The following is a 23,034-nucleotide window of genomic DNA, read 5'->3' as shown; positions in this document are numbered from 1 at the left end:
AGTAAACCTGAAGAACTTCTCGCTGAAATTAATTGGCAAGTACTGTTAAATACATAGTCTGAAATTCATTCATTGGCAGTAAGAGAATTTTGTACTTAACATTTCAGGGCTCCTAGATGGATCGTGAACATCCTAAATGCTGTTAATAAACATGGTCCACTTCAGACCATTCTGACCTAATACTTAATACCACCTTCCTTACCATTATGCTTCCTTTCAAAAATCCTGTCATAAGAATGTGCTTCTGAGACTTGACAACACACAAACACAAACTCCTGTAAGTCTGTGCAGGTGACCAATTAATCAGGTGATCGGAATCTTACAGACGCGTTGTGAATCACCTTCTCTGTGTCCCACAGCTGTAGTCAGTACAGTCAGTACGTGTACTAACATGAGACTACACAGCTACACGCTTCTCAGAGTTGAGCTGAAAGCATAGCTGAAAAATACACAATTTGACACTTCCATATGCATCATGTGAAGTAGATTACGTGATAACTGCACGTCTAAAGAACAAGTAATTTCATAGAAAGCTAGATTACCAAAAGCATTGAATGTGTATTAAATGAAATATTAAAAAATTTATTTTAATGTGAGATGAACAAAATTTAGGAGAATGAACTGCCCTGAATGAAATGTTAAAATAAATCAGATAGATAGATAGCTGGCAAAGGCTGCTGCCCTGTGAGGAACTACATGTTTTCCAAAATTGCATGGTGAAGAAAATCCACGGTACTTCCAAAAATAAAGTGTGAGGCAGATTCTAGGAGAACGTTCTATTTTAGTTTACTTTGCGCACCCCGAGCACGCGATGCTGACAGTCTTTCCCTTGGATGATGGCCTAACTAGCGTGTTACAAGTCAATCCGGAGGCTGCCTTGCCCTGGACAGCAGCCTTTCTGACACACTGGACATTCACTTGGCAAAGTGATTACCTAGGAAATGAATCCCTTAGCATGACTTCCCCCCCAGCTTCTCCCCTGCTCCCCCCAGTTAATTGTATCAATATTCTAAATCTTACATGACTGGTAAAATCTCTGCTGGTTTCACCTAAATGACAGCTTGACTGAGCTGTCACACACACTTGTGGTGCTTAAGTAATTTAAAAATTGCTTCCCTATATTTTGCCTCAACTGCTCCACTGCTCATTTGCCCATCTTTGTTCGGATTAATGTGCTGACTAGGATTTTCCGTTAGGATTGCTAAGGACTTAACTATTTTTATTTCCATTTCTGACTGCAAAACTTAAGTGGAAAGTTTATACTTGTATTGAGTTTGTTTTTGCTAATACAAAACAGGAACAAATTATCAGGAAATGAAACAGTATTTCAATTTGTGCTCTCTAGTGAAGATGTTGCTAAAGCTGTATATTACAAAGCCTTCAAGGAACCCTGGTTAGAGACTGTCTTGGTCAGAAAAATCTTACAGAAGCACAGCTCAGCCCATGTGTTTGCACAGCATTTGTTACTACCTACATAATTATAAATGGGACCAAACTTTGCCCTCTCATCTGCATCTATGTGTCTCGTAGGAACAGTGAAAGAAACTAATCTGTGAGCAGTACTTGACCCTTTGAGGACTACATGCATCTGCTTAAGGTCATTTTTTCCACATAAAACATTTTTCAAGAAAATGATTTAGCATGTGTTTAATTTTAATGATTTGGCTTAAGTGTCTTTTTGAGTGCTTTATCAAGCTACAGCAATCAGCTGCTTAATAAATATTGGATTAAAGTCTGTAAAGGGAACACATGTATCAGAGACAAAAATGAAAGAACATTGCCAGACACTAAGCCTTTCTAGGTGCTTCAGCTGAAGGACAGCTTTTACTGATGTTTGAAAATGCAGCAATAATTTTTTTGACTGTAAAAAAGGTTCGATGGGAATTGCAATTCTGGAAGTTTGTTAGTTTGATAGTAAAACTCTCCACAAAATTTAATGCTGGTAGAGGGAAAATACTGTGTGTGGGGGGGGAGCCTATTAGCCACAAGCACATATTAATACCCCAAACTACAGCTGAATTCATACAAGGATGGACTGATGCGATAATCTAAGTTTTGAATTGGCACACGTTTGACATCCTAAAATACCATGCTTATATGCTCTTTTGGTAGAATAAAGGTTCACTGATATTTAGCAATAATTAAGTTGGATTGTCTTAAATTATGACAGAAACACAAAAGGTAACAAATGCAAAACTTAGTTTTTTGCAATACTGACATATGTCAGTAAATTTATTCATTACAAATAACCTGATGGCTTTCCACTGCACAATTTAAATAAAATCTCTAACAGTAAGGAAACTCTTCTTGCTCAGCATTTAATACAGTTAAGTGCCACCAATAACTGTCCGCTTGAGTTATATATTCTTAAAATTTTGAATAGACCTGCCCAGCTGGATTCTTTGTTTCATTTCCATCAAACTGGGCCTCTGTGCTTTGGGTTCACTTCCTCTCAATATGCAACAGCACTGAATCTTCCTGTGGTCCCGTTGCCTGCTTCCTGGGTGTCCAATCTGTCTGCTAACCTTGGAGACCACAAAGCTCAGATACTGACAGCTCCCAACATGCTCACATTTTTCAGTGATATATGGCCTTTCCCAGGCTCTTCAGTGAAGTCAGCTAACCTGCATAGATTGGGAAAAATTCTGGCATCTTTTGATGATTCTCCATTGTTTAAGGTTTGGGTGATACATAACAAAACCCTGATAGAAAGTTGTTGACTCCACGTCCACAGAGACGCTCAGTGATTTAGCAGTTTCATAACCTCAACCACAATTCATACTATATACTACAAAGATCCCCAAGCAATGTTCAGATTTTCAGCTTTCATCCTCATAGCCAGGCTTAATGGCATCCCACATTTTAAATTGTTTTTTCTTCCTTCCTATAAGATATCTAGACAAGAAAAATTCTTGTGATCAGCTGAAGCTAAACAATCTGAAATTTGAAAGTTTAAATAATTAGTTGATAAAAACGTGTATATAATCTACATAACCCATAATGGTTTGGTTAAAACACTCTTTTGGTAAGTGTCTAGTTTTGGAAGTAAATGCAAGATATATGGCCATAGTTCACATCAGGCTGAAACAAAACCCCCAGAGTTTAAATGTCAGTATGACTGGGCAATATTTCAAGCACAGACTCAGCACAAACTCCCCTCACTTTCACAATGCTTCACTATATATTCTAAAGTAAAATTTAGCTTGTGTTTCAGATCTCAAGGGAGAAAGCTTGTAGCCAAGCTACCCCCTACGAGAGGCCTAGAGAACAACCAGTGCAGGATCCAATTCAGCACTGCCCTTGCAGAGCCACGAGCACAGACTAGCCACAAGAATCATCTTTGGACATTGACATCACACATCCTCAGAACAGAATAGATTTGTGGCTTAATACCTTTCAACAGTGCATCTATTTTAAAGACAACCAGCAGTAGGCGTCTTAAATCCAGTGCTACTGGATATCTGGATTTGGGGAGCATTCTGAACTTTAACTCATCCTTTGCCTCATGTCATTAGAGAATAGAACTTATGCATTGATCTGAAGGCTTAAATAGTTGTCAGTGTTTCAGTTTATTCAGTGCACAATCTACCATTACCAAAAACTAATAGTTTTACATGAGAGTGTTGGTTCTACTTTGTCTGCTTGAACTTCTCACTGTAAATATTACATGAAGCTATTGTTCTGGTCAGTAGAAATTAGAAAACAGAAGAGTTTCACTTTAAGATCTGAGAAAACTCAAAACACAAATTAAAGACAGGACAAAATCCAGTCTGTTATTACATGAACTATATTGTTTACATTTCTCTTTTTTAGTTAATGTAACTGTGATTACTGTAATTCATAAAGACACATTTATACACATATATGATCTATGACTTCCCACGAGGTATGATTTCTCCACTAGCATAAAGTTAGAAATTTAAAGAGAATGACAATAGCTTGAATATCCATTAAAAAGAAGTTTTAAACATTTTGCTTTATTATTGCTCTTCTGAGTACCAAGATAAACATACAATATTTTAATATGCACATTATGTTTTGTTCAAGCAGAAATTGAAACAGCTACAAATGAAAATTTTAATTTGGCAACATTTCAGTCATGACAGTTACACATTATGAAAGTTACTCAGTGGTATGTTTGATATTAAATATCAGTAAAGAATATTAGTTTAAGAAGTAGAGCTACATCACTGTCTCTAAAAATATTGCTGTTGTAGGACTATTCACATGGGTTCTGAATAACAATCAGGAGATACTCCTTATCTGCAAGATACAAGAAATTTTAGTTAAAATATTTTATCTATTTTCCTGATATTCTTATACATTCCTCTCTAATCAAAATTATATTTATGAAATATAAATCAAAAAGCAACTGTATTCATAAAAATTTGATTTAAAAATGTAAGCACTACTTTTACAAAAATCTGACATTTCAGATGAAACTCTACATCAATGTTAACTATACAATACTAACTCTATTTTAGTAAGCAGCAAATTTGCTTTCAAATAGCTGTGAAGATACTTAACCAAGCAAGTAAAAAGACAGGCCACAAGATAAACACCTGGAAGTTGGCACTTATTACAATAATAAACTTTAGACAGCTGCAGCCACTTCTGTAGGTGCAGAGAAGTACTTTCAGTTCACTGCCTAGTTTATTCGAAGTTGAAAGCCCCATTTGAAAATGATAACAGTAGGAAAGATTTGAATAGACATTTACTATGAATAAATTCTAAGCATACAAAACTTCACCTCCTAATTCTAAAGGCTTGAGGAACAGTTTTAGAAACAATTAAGTTGTATAGCTATTTAACAGTAACTATTTTAAATGAAAGATTTCCTTAAAGCATCCAATGAACTTAGGGATACATCTGCTTTAAAAAGTTAAACTGCTTTCCTCCATCGCTGCTTTGCACTTTCATCCAAAAGAAAGTTAGTATAAATCACAGGATAAAAATTCATTTGCTAGCTTTTATTATTGTAAAAGGCAATCAAGCCTTTGAATAACTAATCTCTCTATTAACAGAAAAGCATCACATTCTGCACCGTTTATTTGAAGGTCAATATGCTTTAATGGTTACTAGTCAAACAGAGTCAGCCTCTATCTAACAATAACCGAAAGACAAATGCAAAATAAAAGTGCATCAGTTTAAATCAATGAGCAAGACACCTTATTTAAAATATATATCCTATTTATACTCCAAGATACATAGCTGTCTAAAATTTTCATCTTACTATTAGCTGATTTTACCCATACTGGTTTTACAGAAGCATTATATATAATTCCAATGAGGTGAGGTAATGCATATCTAGTGCACTACCTCTGCTTGAGTTTGCCTATGAAATCAGCATCAGAGGACAACCTCAGTGAAGGGGATCTGCTAATGGTACCCATCACTGCAGCAGGTTCAGCACCAACTTCCTCTCCCATGGCGATGCTGGGGATATTTCAAGGGCTTTGTTTCTTCTGCATAGTTTCACCTGATATTTGTCAAAATCCTGGATACCTTTACCCTCTGTTAGCTAGTGCACACATCAGGATCTCAGCCCCCATCTAATCACTTCCACGTTGCCTAATTCACCTGGTACTCTTTATTCCTTGACCACAGCTTATCTGGCCTTGTTATCTATTTTAGTTGGAGAAACAACTATAACAAATCTAAAACATTTGTATTTAACATGAGTGAAACAGGCTGCTATATTCTCTTGGTTGTTTTAAGGAAAATTATATCACAGTCACTATGCTGGTGATAATACTCCATATTGATCTACCACACATCCTACCTATGGCTAGATGTCACAATATCATACAGTATCAGATGAAAAACAATTTTTAGAAACAAAAGCTATCACACGCATCTGTTCAGAGCTAAAATTGCTCTGCTGCCTTTAAAATTATACTTAATATTTGCTACTTATACTTTTGTCCAGTAACCAAAGCATTAATCAGATCTGGACTTGGTTCGGTTACTTCTGAATTTGCATACTTCACATTAAGATGCTAACATCTGTTTACATAGTGAATAATATAGATACACTCATGTTCAAAAAAGGATCTATAGAAGTATAAAATGCCTTTTATGGTTTTATTTTTAAATACTCATTTTTTAAATGCATTTGCTTACACCAGCCTGGCTTATGAAGAATTAAGAAGAAACTTCAAGAGCATACAATTCTACGATTATTTAATAGAACTATTACCTGGAGCTACCATGATTTCATGTTTCTTTGATCTGATCCTAAGAAAGGTTAGATCATTCTGAGGATCAATATCTCTCACCGTGCTCCTAGCTTTCATGGTGAGCTGATGAAGAAGACCTGCATACTGGACTGTTGTAGAGTTATCAAGAGTTGTTCTGATTGGAATTCCTGCAAATAAATAATATTCTAACTATAACTTACTCAGTTGAACTGCATATTAGTCATATACAGCAAATCATAAACCACAAAGATTTCATCTTTTTCATAGCAGAAAGGATTTATATTGATTTCAGGTTTCTACACGTTTTTTAAGGTATGACTTTTTGTTAATCAGTGGCAATTAAACACTGAGTTGCCTTATGAAACTTTTAGAAGAGCCTCATTGCTCTTTAAGGCTCTTAGATATCTATCAAACTGTTCTGTAATACTTTACCAGTTTTGGTGCTTCAGTCAGTTTAAACATTGTCACTGATTTTGCATCTTGGCTACAAGAATCTAAAACACACTCCAACCAGCAGCAGCATTTGGTACGTGCAGTGATAGAAACTGCGTATTTCCAGTCAGTTTCTGTCTGGCCACATGTTCTGCAAGTTTGTGAGAAAGCAGGAGTTTGAACAGGACATGACTTTTTGCCTTGCTGTGAATAGTCTAATGTGGAGGACAGGAACAAACAGAAGTGTACTACCTCCTTTGTGCAAGAAAAGTGAGAAGGAATCCATAACAAAACCTTTTTTTAAAAAATGTGCTATTATCATGAAGACTTTACAGATCTACATGTGAGCTTTCCCTCAATGGACAGCAGGAGTATCATAGGTATTAAGCACAACTGAGTGGAAAAGCATACTTGACCAGTATCATGCCAAAAAGCAAAGTGAAATGCTCCAAGAAATTGAACACAGGAAAATGTGGGGTTTTTTAATTAGTTATTTTTAGTATTTTTGACTTATTTTAGAAGAAATGTATGAGTCTGCAAACTCAGCAAGGACTGTGTTTTCCGAATAGTTGGTTTTGCTCAGTTTTAGTCTGCAAATAAACCAGTCTATAAATGCTTATTGAATCAAGTCACATTCAGTTGATGAAACAGAACACAGAAACAGCTAAAAACAATAGTTGTTCTAAAACCAAACTGTATTTCAGCTTAGTAAACAGCCATATATAAAAAATGAGCATTTGCAGGCACAAAGCAAGTTTTCATTTACTGTTCGTCAGGCTACTACACACTTCTCTTGATCTGCATCATCTATTCTGTGAACAAAGACATGTTTTATTTAACATGTCCAGGCATGCAAATCAAGTCATCTAGATTTTCTGAAGACTAAAAAAATGCTTCAGCTTCTTTCTTAGTGTTCTTTCCTCCTGCTGTTGAACTGCTACCAGGGGAATAGATTTTTTTTTCTTTTTGATTGTAAAAGTGAAGGAGATCAACTTAATTTTAATACAGGCAAGCTACTGTGGGGACAGTTGTCTTACCTTATTTGCAATGGAATGGTTAAAACAACGTTAAATTTAGAAGCTTAGCTTCTCAAAACTGGAAGCCAAACATGGAACTGGTCACGGAAGTCAATCTTCAAGGTCCGGTCACAGCCAAAGACGGCCTGGCACGAAACTCGCTCTGTGAGACACTATGACAACGCACCGTGATGCTCTTTAATCAGCTTTCGAGTTTGGCACTGCCAAGGAACTGCTCCTTGAAGGCCAGCTTTGCTTAGTAAAAGATTTTCTCCTGATGTCTTTGTTATCTTTCCTGACTTTTCAGAGGAAAAGAGGGAGTGTGAAGTGCTAGTGAGTTTTCTTGCATACATGAAGAATTTGGGACCAAAAAAAAAAAAAAAAAGAAAAGAAAAAAAAACTGTAAAAGCAGCAGCTTAGTGTCAGGCACGTTCTCCCTTTCTGTAACCTACCGGAGATGTTCGAGATCTGGTATACTGAAAAACAGTTTAATTTAGTTAAGTGGAATAAACAAAGACACATTGTAAGCCCTTAAATTAACTGAAAATTACGACACTTGTCATTATTCCTGCAGAGGAGACTTGCATTGAAGCTCACGACTCCTCTGCTCTCCGTTGGCTTGAACGCCAAGTCCCTCGAAGGGCTTCAGGCGGCGCCCGCCACCCGAGGCGCGCGCGGCGGCGCGCGCGCTCCCGAAGGCCGCCTCAGGCACCGGGCCGCGCCGCCGCCGGGTTTTACCTTCGGCGTTGACCACAATGGTGCCAACGACCCCCTTGTGCGCCTGAATCCTCTTGAGGGTTTCCTCCACTTCGGCCTAGAGGGAGAGACGACACGGCGCCAGTCAGGGCGCCAGTCACGGCGCCAGCCCCGGCGCCCCCGACCCGCCCCGCTCCCCCGGCGCCATTACCATGGCGGCGCCGCCGCTTCCCTCCCGGCCTGCCGCGCGGCGCCGCCGTTGCTACGGCGCGGAGCGGAAGTGACGCGGCGGCGCGGGCCGGGCGCTGCCCGCAGGGTGGGGGGGGAGCGCGCGAGGGAGCGCGCGGCAGCGGCCGCCCCGCCCCGCCCCGCCCCGCGGCGCTTCCCGCTCCCTCAGGGGCGGCGGCGAGCGGGGCCGGGCCGGGCCTCGGGGGCCGCCCGGGGGCCAGGCTGGAGCAGGCGCCCAGGCCCGGGCCCAGACGGAGCCCGCGGGGCGTAGGGCGGAGGCCCAGCCCCAGACGAGGCTGCTCAGGGCACCGGGGCCCGCAGCGAGGTGCTGGGGGCAGCAGGGCCCGTCCTGCCTAGGAGCTGCTGCCGGAGCCTCGGCGTCTCCCTGCCTGTGTGTTTTCGTTGATGCGCTTATTTATTCGTGGGTTACTTCTGGTTCTGGCACTGCTGTGTATTTGCTGTCAGCAGCAGCAGCGGGCGGTTTCTGTTCTCGCCGCGCGGTCCCTCGCCTGCCCGTTCTCGAGCGCCGCCCGCGCGCGGTTTGTTCAGTGGCCGCGCCGGGCTGGCCGTGCCGCGGCGGCCGCGGCCGTCGAGGCGCCCTGCGCTGCTGCTGCCTGCCGCGTGCGTCGGGCCGCGTGGCGCGGCGAAGCCACCCGCGTGGTCCCGTCCCCCGCTCTGGAATGGCAACAGCATAGACCGTATGCGGTGAAATCTCTGAGGAACCACCTACTTCCCTGTGCTGCTCACAGTAAATAATATTGACAGCGTGTGGAAACGACTTACGCTTCTAAGGCAGGAATTTAGTCTGGCTCAGTCCTCTCCATTGTATATGAAGCCTCCTGAGTCCCCATCATTGGAATTTTTAACTGCTGTGCTCTAAAGAGTTAACTGCAGCCATTTACAAAGTCTGCTGTTACCTGAAAATACTATCTTCTTTTTAAAAAACAGTTTTAAAACTTTAAGGTAACAAGTTAATTATTGACCTGCAGCTCTTTAAGGCCTACATTGTGTCTGAAAACTGCAACAATGTATCTGCACACTGACAGGGACTGACATAAATCAGAAGTGTAGAAGCTGTTGTCTGTCCAGATAAGTGTATAACTGGCTTTAAAATGCATTTATTAAAAGAAGCTAGTATTGTAGGAGATTGCCCAAAATCCTTTAGCATGCTATGGAAGGCGGTGAAGAACACTGCATGGCACAGGTTCTGGTCCATATGAGTGACTGCTTCAGCTGTGAAATACATTTCTCCTGTGAGCAGATTAGCCAGCAATGAAATTTGCATTGCTACACCTGTGTGGTTTTGTCATAGTAAGGGTTATGGTATTCTGAATTTTTGGAATTGAGTGTTTTTTTTTTTGTTTGTTTTTTTTTTGTTTTTTTTTTTTTTGTTTTTTTTTTGACTATTGGAAGCATTGGTGCATGATTATTGAATCTGACTGGAACATCTGCTCTGCAATTTTGTTTTAGTACAGTCAGTAGATGTTCTTAAATGAAAACTTACAGAATGTAAGTTGTGAACCTGATCCTGCTATATGCATTGGTCACAGGAATGATCCTTGCTATTACAATCCAATTACGGTCAACATACTGTGGGCAGACACGTGTAAGTGAAGGTGATAATCTTACCCCTGGTAACTGAATGGGCAATTCCAGGGATCTAGGAGAATAAGGAGGAAAAATTTTTCCAATTATTCTACCCCATTGCTATTTCTTCATTTTCAGTGCTTTTTTTCAAGATCCCTATTTTTCTTCACAGATGTGAGATGCCTATGAGTCTCTGTAAAACCAATAAAAACATCAAATATCCTTTTGCAGAAAATCCTGAACTGGAGCCAAAATGACAGCTAGCATTATACAGGATTACTCTTGGAAGCGTTATTTATGCTTAGCATGAAAGACTGAAACATGCAGTCTTTTGGAGGCACTCAGATAGGCTTAGTCTCAGACTTTAGATATGTAAGAATGAATGAAAATATTTTCTTGGTGACTTTTGAAATTTAAGCGAGAACAGATTCCTAGCAACATAATTACTCCTTTGACATACAATAATGAATACAATATTAGGAACAAGGTGATACTGCTTGAGAGCCAGCAGCTCTTTATAAGCTAGGACAGAAATCATGCAAAAGCTTCTGTGTGAATAAGTCTAAATATTTGCTGTTAAAGTAGCAAGTGAGAAGTTTAAGCTTCAGGTATTTGGACTTGTAGTCTTGTTTTTGAACTCTTAAAATACATGCATTTGCAGATAAGATTGAGAAAATAACTACTTGAAAGATGAAAAGTACTAAAGACTATTCCCTTATCTTTTCTTCAGGCTATGGCAGATGCAACTCCCCACATGGGAAACCAGGAAGAAGATTTTGCTGATGAGTGTGAGAAGGTCAGTTCTTCATTGCTAGTAGAACCTGAAGACTCATGAAGAGGTAGGGAGAAGAGAACTGCCATGTCATTGTTTAGACACTGAGGGACTTGAGCTACTCTGAAGTGCTGTAAGCAGTCTTGTTGCTGCTAGCCATTATGAAATAAGCTAAAGCACTTCAATGCAGGAAAAACATTACTTTTTATAACCAGTAATCAGTATATAACCAGTAATTGGTGTGTGTATATACATATGTGTGTATATATATATATATAAGCATTAAATAACTTGATTTCAAGTAATTCTAAAGCTATGCCAGCTACTACTATAGCTCTACCCCTGCCTTCTTTGCCCATCCTTTTAGATATCTCCAGAAGTAGTCACCTTTTATAGGCCTTTAAAATGGAATGAACTCAGGCATGACAATAGTGAAGCTATTGATGGTCATATACTTGCTTCTTTCAATTTTTTTCTCTATGCCTTTATTCCTAACTGAACAGTCTTGAGGAAAGCTTGGTAGAATCAGCTGACGTGTAGGCTAGTAGGCAGAGTCCATTCTTAGCAGACAGTTGTTATAAATATCTAAAAAGACTACTGTGATTACTCGATATTACATAATTATTTTGATATGATACTTAAAAATTGTGTTCAGATGTACAAGAAGTGTGAATTTTCAATACAGATGTGTGAGTGGAAATCATGTTACTGATCAGTTGCATTTTAACCACTTATTACTCACAAACTTAGTGGGGCAATTACATAGTGAATATTCCCAATTAATTCTTTATCCTCCAGTCTTTGAGGAGCCAGCTCAGTGCTTTTTAGAAGTAATAAAAAGATTGTATTTTGCTACCCCAAGAAGTGCTATTGTCTTTTCTAGTAGCAAAGTAAGCTATAGAGGAGAGCGTGCCAAGCTGAAACTAGTTAGTGAGATTTGTAGTGTGTGTGGATGGAGAGAGAATCAGTAGGGTTCCAGGGGTACCTGTCTGTTTCTTCCATCTCGCGTGCTCTCCTCGGTAGAGGTGAGGACACTCTGGCTGTTACTGTTTTGTTTCCTGAGCGGGCTTTGAATTTTTTAACCAGATGAACAAAATTCATGGATAACTTTGACTTAGACATACCTTACTTTCACAGTTTTACAGTGAACAACTTGCAGCAGTTGAAATTCATCAATTAAATGATAAATTGCAAAGTGTTTGCTCAGGTGTGGGTGGCTGGCTGATTACAGTTATTATCACTGTAGGTAAATGAGAGCTGCTGTTCTGCAGCTGAGAGTATTTTGCATCATGTTACCCTTACTCTGTCTTGCACTTTAAAAGAGCTTCTATGTAAAACTCTACAAAGAAGAGTCAAGATCTTAAGAATTACTGGCACATATAAGAAGGTAATGATTCACTGTGCAGGATATAAAACAAATTGTCTTTCAGGCCACCCTTTATGAAGTTTCATTTTGATATAAATAGGACACTGAACAATCTAAGCAATAAGTCCCATGACCAGAAGTGCATCATAATGAAAGAAAATAGCTGTTCTTGAGTCTAAAGTCCTAAGTGCTTGTTATCTCTCCTATCATCCAGGCAACTGTTCTTGAAAATATCATTTCTCCTTTTCTTCCAAAACCTCTGTGCACCTTGTGGGTACTGTCTCTCTGTGTGTGCGGCCCTGTGTTAAAATATGCCTGCTTCAGAGATGCTGTGTGCGAGTTGGAGGTGCTGATGCCAAATCTCCCTTCTTTCTCGGCTTCCTGCCTGCAGTATTTGTATACTGATTGTTTGGACCAGATAGTGTGAAGTTAATGAATTCTTACAAGTGAGGGATGCTCTTACACTGGGGAAGAACTAGAACAGAGGAGATGCACATCGAGGCTGTTTATATTTTTAGCACTGCACCATTATATTTCTCCTAGTAGGGTTTCTAGCCTTCCTCTTCAAGAATCTGAATGGTTTGCCACCCGTAATGGTGTTCAGAGTAGTAATACTTCACATTTACATTGCTCAAAAATAAGAAGAATTGGTGTTTCCATGAAGTGCCAGTGAGCACTACAGTGCAGTTCCAAATTACCTCCCATGCACCACCGTACAGCAGCAGAAGTAGACAGCCTTGAAAAAGGCACAGAATGTATTAAAGGGGAGAGCATGATTGAAATTTAGTTTTGGTTTTATTAAGAGGCCTCCTTAAGGATGAAAGATAAAGGCAAACTTAGTAAAGCTGGTCATTCTGGCAAGATTAGGAAGAAAACTGCTAAGGTGAGGTCTTGGCCTTCTCCACCTGAAAAAGGCCTTGTAGGAAGCATGTGACCTAGAGATTACTTGGATAAAGATTTTTGCCAATCTCATTGTCTGTCAATAAAGGTTTTTGGTCTAGCCTTCCATTAACTCAATGAATCCCAACATTATAAACTATGAAAGTACTTCAGAAACTATCTTGTAGGCATGTGTGAAACAATCTAAGAAGTTATTCTGTAGAAAAATGTTAGAATAAAAATTAACTCAGAATGTTAATTCAGAATATCAAATGTTTTTTCCATGACCCTTGAGCAGTTTTTCGTGCTTTTCTCCTTTGTGTGGAGAATTTCTAGCACAAATCCTCTAGATGGTGCTACAGCTATGTTGTATTGAAACAAGCTCCTGTGTTAGATTTTGAAAAAAATGTTTTGCTTGTTAAAATGCCAGTTCACTTCAGACATATATTGTACAAAGGGATTAACAGCTTCAACTATGATACTGTTTATAGGTTTATGCAAGGAGGAGTCAGCATATGTGGATTACATACCCTTAGCTAGCTAAATGGGTAGTGTGTGTGGTGTTGTGTTTGTGTGTGTGTGTGGCTTTTTTTTTTTTTTTTTTAATAGGTACAGAAGTCTTGCAGGAACTATTTTTGTGGTCAAATTATCCCCTTGTATCTTGAAACCTTTGTAAAGCACCTTCTTGTGTATCCCTACCTTGAGTGCTGATGAGGGCAGAGGTGACCAGCTGTAGCCTGTACTGCTGATTAAGTGATGGCAATAAGCCTCTTAAGATTCCCAGCAGATGTTGCTGCTTTTGTATGCTAATGAGAACTTTACGAACCATTTTCTCTTCCTTCTGAGAGCAGATGTAAGTACATGAAAATTGCTTCCTTATATCAAGAGCAAATTGATAATAACCTTGGTTCAGTTGTAAGGCAGGAACTGTAGAGGCACTTTATTTGATAATTGCAATAAGCTTATGCAGAGCTTCATCAAAATTAATATTTGATATTCTGTTAACTTTTCTTGTATTGAAGTAGTAAAGCAAAATCTGGATTGTGAGCACATTCCTGTCTGCGTTTCTAAACTGTCTACTTGAAGGTTTTCAGACTGGGATGTGAATCTACTCTACCACATTTCCTTCCTCATTTCTCTCAAGGTAGCCACTCCAACCTCCCTGCCAATCTGATTATTTCAGTGGGTAAAGTTTAGTGAGAACAGCCATATCTGCTTATCAGCAGTACTCTTGAGCATGGGAGTACTTGATGACCTAACAAGATCTTTTGTGTGGTCTGCTGTGAATATCTAATAAAAAGAATTGTATGTCAGGGAGGGGGCTGCTGTGCTGAGCCATATATGCTGTTATTCCACAGTTCTGCCTTGATAGGGAATGCCCTCTAAAATGGTAAGAGTTTAGAAAATGATTTTAGTGATGGCTGAATCATACTGAGGTTAGTATTGTTATTGACAAAGTGAGGACTGTGTTTGTGATTAGCTGGTATTGAAACATTAGGCTCCAGGAGGGTGAAAACAGAGGGGCATGATCTGGGAGGAGAGACGCTATCCAATCTGTTGTGTTACTGAGCCTTCTGATCAGTGCAAGGATGCAGACTGTCCTTTATAAGAATGAGGAAGAACTTGACAATCTTTGCGAAGCCTCTGTTGGAGTGGTTGACAATAATAAAAGAATTGCCTAAGCCATGGAATTGTATTTTAAAAATTTCAGCTCACTTGGATAATTATTCTTTCTGATATAAATTGACATCTTGCATTTCAGGTTCTTTGTGAGGCTAGGAAGAGTTTGGTGTTTTTCCCCAATAAATAATTTAAGATGCTTTTGTATTTTTATCCTGTGCGGTAAAATACTGATGTTTTGCTCGCTTGAAGTTATTGAAATGCTTTTCACGGGGTAGAGAGAGTCTACTGGCCAAATGTCACTGTAGGTTACAGCAGTTTGTCCCAAGTTCAGCTACAGTTTCTGTTAGGTATTGTTATTAGTCAGCTCAGAATCACTATTACAGCACCTAAAGTTCAGTACTTTTAGTTCCTGTCTTAAACATGTATCTGGTGCTTTTTACTCTCTTTACAACACGGTTGTGCTTCATTCTGAAGGATGAGTGAATGACCATAGCTTTTCTAAAGTTTGCATGTTCATGTTTTATATTGAGGAGCCATTTCAGTTTGACAGTTGTGTAAGGTAAGATCACAGGCTTCTGTGATCTATTCTGGGTAGTATTTGTGCATACAGATATTCAGAAGTTAAAGATAACCAGAAACTAGATGATTTTTTGCCAAATACCAACAGTTAAAATGCCTGTTTAATACCCTGCACAGCTGTTGTACAGTGGCTAACTTTGACACGTAGCAAACCCGGAGATGTTAGTAAAAGCTAGTATTGAGGCCCTTAAACAAGTACTGCCTTCTTCCTGCTCTGTAGTATTCAAATGTGAGATACAGTACTAGGCTGTCCCAGCTGGTTGTAATTGCCATCCTGGGAGAAGGAGTGAATACAGCTGGTCTCCAGGCAATTTATGTCTTTATACATAATCATCAAAAGCCTGGAGTACAGCTACTGATGGACTGAGAGCTAGTAAAGAATGGGTGCAAGAATGTATTTACCTATATTGACTTTTTTTGGACAAGAGCTATATTCCCTGTTACTTAAATGTTCTGGGTTGTCTCTGAAAGTCCCAATTAAACTATAGTCCAGAAATGTAACCTCTATTCAGATAGTCTCATGTTATTTCTTCATCTCAATTTGGACTGGAATTAGGAATTCAAAACAACATAAAAAGACAGTGTTTGTAAACCAAAGTCTGAAAACACTATGAGTGTGCACACACAATTATGAGAGCTCTCCATCACTCACATCACCTGCTCATTTAATAGGGAAAGACTGCTTTGAGCAATTTTGCTATTAGGAGTTTCTCCTGAAGGCTTTTTTATTTATTTTTTATTATAAAGAAAATTTGCAGAGCTGATTGTGAGAGCTAGTGGAACTGTTGCTTGTAGAACAATGATGAGGAAAGTAATTATAGTAGAACTTGTGTGGAGGTCTAGACAGGTTATGTTTTAATTTAGAATCTGTGATTTTGGAGAAGAAAATTAGATCACCTGGTTTTAAAAAGAAACAAAGGTTATTTTTTAATTTATCTATATTGCTAATGTTTCTGAAAAACAGTTGGGTTTATAGATGATGCTCCCTGCCACTTGTGCTTAGCAGGAAAATGCAGCTATCAATGACTCCTAGACTTGATTATCTGCAAGCTAACAGGAAGGGAGTTTGTGGTAGAGGTGCACATGTTGTGGGATTCATGTCCATTACAGAACTCAAGTTGTTACAAACTTTCTATCCAGTGTGAAAATTGTTTGATTTTTTTTTATATATTATAAATCATCAATTGGCACAGCTGGAGCCTATTTCTTTTGTACTGGAGTTAATTTTGTGTTATTTTAATCCTTCTCTGTAGACATCTCAGGATTGTGTAGTTGTCTTCAAAAGCAGAATTAAATCTGGGAGTAAATCAGAAAGCTTTTAGAGGTGATATCTGGTCAGTGTAGAAGTTCCTGAAAGAAGTAAGGATTTACACTGGATTGAGTTGTTCTATTGCAATCTCACTAGTCACATTCTTCCTGCATATGACACTGTAACTCAGTGAAGCTTTAAATGCTTTGGTCACATTCTTTAGCTCCATGTCAGTTTACTAGCAAAGTGCATTATTCAGTTTGATCATTCTACTGCTAGAAGGCTAAAAAAAATACCACCAGAATGATGGTGCTAAACATGCACTGAAGTGATGTCAGAACAGTATCCCTGTGATGAACTTACATAGTGCTCTTGGAACTGGAAGCTCTCAAGCAAATGTAAATGACTGACACTTCTAGAATGGAACCAGAAGCTGCAGTGATATGCTGGATGACATCTTCCATGTGGTGGAAATTTTTCTATGTTTTTCTAATTTAAATTTAAGAATACCGATTGGCACATGGTTTCCAAGTAACCGACATATGAACAAGGGTACTTGTTCTGTAAACACTACTTGCATTACACCATTGATTGTGGTCCCTGGGTTCCTGTGTGTTTTTTTTTTTTTTTTTTTTTTTTTTTCAAATGGACTCTTCGATGCACAATCAACAGCACAGTGATCTGTGATGCGAGGGCAGCAGCTATTGCCAAGTGCAATGTGTTAAAGGCACTGTTCTGTCAGTCTAACCTAGCCTTTCCCCTCCAACTCTGTACATCTTTATTTTGAGCAAGCAGTAATACTACTTCTTGACTATAAGTTTCACAACTGCTTTCTGGGTAGGCTTTTGTTCTTTTGGGGCAATCTTGTCTCCTTTAGAAATTGGCGTTCCAAGAGGTAGTAATCATCAGAGTGCCTGAACAGGTCATAGAATAATACATTGCAGTAGCACCCCTGAACTAAGGAGAACTTATTCATGAAACAGGAAACTGTAGCACCCGAAGGTGGTGTCTGTCCTTATATTGTAATATCCTTTCTAGATGTTGTGCAGTATCCAAGTTCAGTTCTGCCATATTTGAGGCAGGTCTCCAGTCTTCTAAGCAATTGTTCTAAATCTGTGTTACACCCTATATTTGAGGCAGCTTTTTCCTAGTCTTGTGTTAGACCCAATAAATATTTTAAGTATTAAAACCAAAACAAAACTCACCTTGTCTGCTGAAATTGCATGTGAATGAAAATTTGAAGCTCTTCCCAGCTTTCCTATTTACAGCAGCTCTTATGAGAAGATAAGTTCAGTAGCAATCAGATGTTAAACTGTTCTCGTGATTTGTAAGTTATGGTGCAGAGTGCTGATACTTGCTGGATTTCAGGCTGTAATTCTCTCAATCAAAGAAATAATCTCTGCTGTGGTGTGAGTCTGTTGTTTGACAGCATTTGTCAAAGCTACTTCCTACTCTCTGACATCTGAATGTGAGCCTTTTCAGCTTGCGTAGCCCAAGGGTCTATACTGAACAAACTCTACTCAAATGTTTGTGTCAATATAATAAATAGTTTTGGTTCTAGACCTACAGTCCTTTTAAAGAAATGCCAGTATTGGTTGCCAAGCAAATATTGAAAAGGTTTCAGAGAAGAACTTTCTTCCTCATGTCCAGATTTCAATAAAATTACACTTCTGGGACAGACTGAACTGATTGGGTGTAAGTGAAGTTTTGGTTTCAGCAGGCTAACTGTGCAGGTAGGATGTTGGGCAACTAGGATACAGCCCTTCGTTGGAACTAACATTGTTTAAAAATGTCAAATGTAGTTTTAAGTTGTATCAGATGGAAATCATTTTCTTTAAGAAGTAAGCTTTTGTGTCTCTTCATGCTGAGGAACCACTATTCTTATATTTTATTTTCATCTGCTCCCATCTCTTAATCCAGGGATCCTGATTTTCACTTCAGTTGCTGATCTTATGCTGATTCAACTGTGGTGACTTCACTGGATGTAATTCTGACTGTGCAGGAGAAGAGAACTGGCCTCAAAGGCTGCTTTTGCTCTGTCCTCTCAAGATACTGGGCAGAGTGCTAGAATCACATCTTAGGTTTTGATTCTGAGATGGACTTAGCTGACTGTCCAGAGTGCCAGCTGAAATCTAGGTAGCTTAGGTTATTTAGAAGTATGATGCTGTACACTGAACAATGATGTGAGACTGTTCTTGTAGGTTTTTCCTTCTTCCCTCCCTCCCTCCCTGCAAAATGTGATGCAGCAGTCATTATCTGTGACAGCTGAGAAGCGTGCCAAATTTGGCTTTAGTGGTACCACTGATTTGTTAGAGATGATATTTAAAGAAATGCTTGTTGGTCAAGGAAGGCTGCCATAACAGGAGCCATGAGAAAGTGAGATGTCGCCATGAGAAAGTGAGATGTCCCCATGAGACTGAATTCCATGCCTGGAAAAAGTAAGCAAGCAGGTGAGGCTGTAATTTGGCCTCTGCATGCTGGGCATGTGCCAACAGTCAGTCAGTTCCCTGTTATGATCTCTTTAAATGCGTGTACATGCAGTCCACCCTGATCTCTTTTTTTTTTCCTCTTTCAAATTAATTTCTAAAGGGAATTTCTATACCTTGCCCTCTCTTATTTTAGAGTACATTTAGTCCCGATGAACTTCGTGACACGACTACCACTGCACCTCTGTTGCACTCAGTGCACATTACTCCTTCCCTGATAACATGGTGGAACAGATGCCAGATTCTAAGGAAAATCAATGCTTGCTGAAGAATGTTCTGAACGTTTCTTACTGGAAATCTTAAAATTTTGAGGCACCAACTAAATCATACAGTGGTACTTGCAGTAGGGTGAAGTGCTTTAATCTGGCCTTAAAAAAAGGGGGGGGACATTTTAGGATGCTTGCTGCTTCATGAATGACACCTGATTAATGCTCATCCTTGGTCAAAACTCTACATACCTTTTAGTTTGGAATTAATCAGCTGGTTGTGCCATAATGATGTACCTGTATTTCTGGTCTAGTTATTTGTTAAGTAAAAACATCGCATTAAAGCATAGCTATTTTAATAACTCTAACTATGTACTAGGTTTTTAAAAAAGCATACTTAATGAAAATTAAGTATTTATGAATGTCCAGTTAAAAGAATTAAACACTTTATTTTTGGCATCAAGAAAGCTTGGACTTTTCTGTGCAGCCTTTTTAATCCCAGCTGAGACTGAATAATGTTTAAAAAGAGCCAACCAGGACTACAGATTGTAGCCAGTCTAGTACAGTTTCTGCACCACTCTGTCACTCTGAACTTACATATCTTTTGAGGTAAAACTGGAGTGATTGACACATTAATATGACTGCTGCTGTCTGTAGCTTTTTCCTGCTCAAGTTTTGGAGAACTGCGCTTGTTTGGGGCTAGCCAACATAGTTTCCAACTTGAAACAAATTTCCTATTTTCTGTGGGATTTGATGCCATGCTTAGCAAAGTCAGTGGAAGAGTAGCCATCTCTCGAAGAGAAGTCAAGGCATATAGTAGTAGGGGGCCTAAATCTTGGTCTCGTTTCTGTACAACAGCTCAGTTCTCTTATTCAGATTGATGGCAGCATAATAATTTTAAGGGTTGTGTTCTTGTTTTTTGAGCAGTTGTATGTTTCCCTTCCAGAAAATGGTGATTCAGTATTTATATATAACTATCAGTTGTCAATACTAATGAGTATTAATATAGTAATGCATTAAGAGAGTTATGTGGTATAGTGGGGAAAAAGTGAAGGTACTATGTGTACTATGTACTAATGCATGCAGAAGTTATTCAGTGAGTGCCTGGATCCTGTCTTCAGGCCTCTTTTCAAAAGCTAATTGGAATAGTAACATTTCCACAATGAACCAAAGCTGTAAGTCTTCTAGACCAGTATCTTGTCTCTAACAATATTCAGTGTATTACACTTTTGTAGCCAGTTGAGGGGCATATACAAACTTTAAACAGACAATATCATCTTTCCATGATAAGAATTCAGCTCACTTTGGAGATTTTTAGTTTTTTAAACTTGCAGTGAATCAGAAAATCTTGGCCTATTAATGATGTGTTGTGTGATTTTGAACAAACTGCTTCGCTTCCTTGTGTCTCTGCTTCTCTTCCTACTTGGTCTGCTCTGTCTGTTTTCCAGAGCACAGGCCTTCTGCTGTGTGCTTGCCCAGTGCCTAATACAATGGGGCCCTAATCTCTGGGGCCTCTAAGTACTATCACTGTATAAAATAGAAATAATCCTTCCCATAAATAGGAATGCAGGCTAGGGATTTCAAAAGGGCAGAAGGACAACAGTCAGTTTTCATGCACTCCTTTAGAAGACAAAGCTTTATACTCAGAGGCTTAAGGCAATTCTCTGAGAACCAGTCCTGTTGCTCTTGGCTTCAGTGATGTAGGACAGGAGAACAGACTCCAGAAATCTTCTATTATAGCTCTCTACCCTTTTAAATGTCGCAAGGGAAATTTTTAGTGCAGCAGATTGAACTTCAGATAAGATTACATGTTGTAATTACCAGTGGGATTTATTTGTCCAATTCTTTGAGCATTGAGTGGAAAAATGCTCATGCATCCCTTAAGTAATGAAAAGGAATGTGTATGCATTTTTCTACTCAACTAAACAAAGAATAAGATGACATTCAAGCATGGATGGGCAAAAAGGTAAATAGATAATTGTTTATCAAAACAAGTGTGCAGATTTTCCTCAGGCTTAATAGGAGTATTTGAAATAAGTTGTTTAATGGCTGTGAAGTTTGGATTTTGTTTAGTTTTTAACTGCAAACATAAGCTAAATTGAACTCAGTTTTAATTAAATTTGATTTGGCTGTGGTACTGCGCTACTTTAAAGGGCACTGGAGACACTCAAGTTGCACTTAAAATCTAGTATTGTAGTTAGTGATATGTGTGTTTATCATAGTGGTGCACCTTAATGAATGTATTCAGGACTAAACCAAGCTACCAAATCTGAGCAGGTCTAATCATAGAGCTGTGATTTCAGCTACTTTTTATTCCCTTAGTCATCATCTTTTAGAGAAACTTAGATACCAGAGCTGATTGAGATGGCTAATCAGAAGGAAGGGTAAAAGCTAAGGGGAAGAGACTTAATTTCTTTTTCCCTTGAAGTTAAAGAACTGTTTGGACGTGGAATCTTCTGATCTTGTCTGCTAGTCGTTCATCTAAGGTGCTGTTCTAGCTTCTGTGCTAATCTGGTATCTTGCAGACTTCTATACCTTTTTCCACATAGTATGCTGGAAGGATAGGAAGGCCTAGTTATAGTTAAAACCAGAGAGTCTTAGATACAGCACAGTCATTCCATCTGTTGGACTGATTTTTATTCTTTCAGGTCTGTGAAAACTGAATGTGAGAGAAAAATACTGTCTATTCTGAATGCTAACATTGCTAAGTAGGGTAAAATGTACTACCACTGTTACATATTCTCACCGCTCTCTACACCTTTATCATGAACTTTTTGTTCCTAGAGTTAATTTTGTAAGGATCTCCCTATAGTCATGATGCTATATTAAGGTTGGCTGCACAGCCTGTGGTTTCAGTTTATGTCACACCTTTCTTTATATGGTTCTCACCTGGGATTTTTTGGGCATGTTTATTCATTTGGGAAAGAGTAGAATTTGACCTACTCTCTGTATCATTGACTTCCTTCTGTTTGTTTAACTTCCTTTTAAGGGAAGGAGGAGTAAGCATGATGGAATAGCAAGTAGAAGTATTTCGCAGTATTTAGCAAGGAAGGCCAGCTTTTCTGTAGAAATGCTAAAGCAGTTGTGGTCCAGTAGTTCCCATATATGGGTTGCTTGACTGGTCCAGAGGAAAGGACACTGTCTCAAATCCTGAACTGGGAAGTACTTTATCCTAGACTGTTACAGATGTTCTTGGCATAATTTGGCTCCTAGTTAAGCTACATCGACATCCTTGGATTGTTCCAAGAGCTACCTCACTCCTCAGTTTCATGCTGTCCTCTTCTGCTAGGTGCGAAAGAAGGCTTACTAGAGTCTTGAGAAGTGCTTTCCCTTGATTTTTCTGTAGTCAGAATCACTGTTTCAGGATTCCCTTTTGCTGCTTCAACTCTGCTGTGCACTGTAAAGAGGCTGAGATTGGGGGAGAGGATCTAACTGAAGGTTTTAAAGTCATTTCTGTAGAACTGTATTGATTTCATCTTTATTAAATTCATTGGGTTTTCCCATAAGGGTTTTTTAATTTAACTGTTGCTTAGAAATGCTGCACAAATTACCTGGCAAGAAAGCTTTGGAGTTATAAGCCCTTCAGGCAATCCCAGCAGTAAAGCTGACTGAACTATTCACAGCCAGGGTTTTTATTCAATGAATTTACCACTTTGTCTGTTTGCAGATTACTGACAAACAGCCGCTGACTTTTTATGAATTTGTTCATTATCCC

General features: G+C 39.0%; 1 protein-coding gene and 1 long non-coding RNA gene across 3 annotated transcripts in view; one reads left to right on the top strand and one right to left on the bottom strand.

Moving 5' to 3' along the window:
- LOC134146118 (uncharacterized) overlaps positions 1–23,034 on the top strand; it is a 132,159-nt gene that overhangs the window by 5,563 nt on the left and 103,562 nt on the right. The window contains exons 1-2 of one of the 2 annotated variants that reach the window (XR_009959779.1): positions 8,824–8,963; positions 10,890–10,998. This is a non-coding gene — a long non-coding RNA (uncharacterized LOC134146118). Of the gene's footprint in view, positions 1–8,823; positions 8,964–10,889; positions 10,999–23,034 lie in introns of those variants that run through there. The other variant, XR_009959780.1, reaches the window with a different exon arrangement.
- On the bottom strand, positions 3,532–8,648 carry DYNLRB2 (dynein light chain roadblock-type 2). Its single transcript, XM_062586754.1, has 4 exons — positions 8,556–8,648; positions 8,387–8,462; positions 6,200–6,367; positions 3,532–4,263 (listed from the first exon to the last, which is right to left on the bottom strand). The coding sequence occupies exons 1-4, from the start codon at positions 8,556–8,558 to the stop codon at positions 4,220–4,222; spliced, it is 291 nt and encodes a 96-aa protein (XP_062442738.1). The 5' UTR covers positions 8,559–8,648; the 3' UTR covers positions 3,532–4,219.

The sequence above is a fragment of the Rhea pennata genome, chromosome 13, assembly GCF_028389875.1.
Source record: "Rhea pennata isolate bPtePen1 chromosome 13, bPtePen1.pri, whole genome shotgun sequence".
In the NCBI taxonomy this organism is placed as follows: Eukaryota; Metazoa; Chordata; class Aves; order Rheiformes; family Rheidae; genus Rhea; species Rhea pennata.
This window is presented reverse-complemented; position numbering and strand designations above follow the sequence as displayed.

What these genes read in the sequence shown, in the direction of transcription:
- DYNLRB2 (XM_062586754.1), bottom strand. An exon ending in CATTGTGGTCAACGCCGAAG is followed by an intron (nt 6,368 to 8,386) that starts GTAAAACCCGGC and finishes ATTTATTTGCAG; the next exon opens with GAATTCCAATCAGAACAACT. An exon ending in TGAAATCATGGTAGCTCCAG is followed by an intron (nt 4,264 to 6,199) that starts GTAATAGTTCTA and finishes TGTATCTTGCAG; the next exon opens with ATAAGGAGTATCTCCTGATT.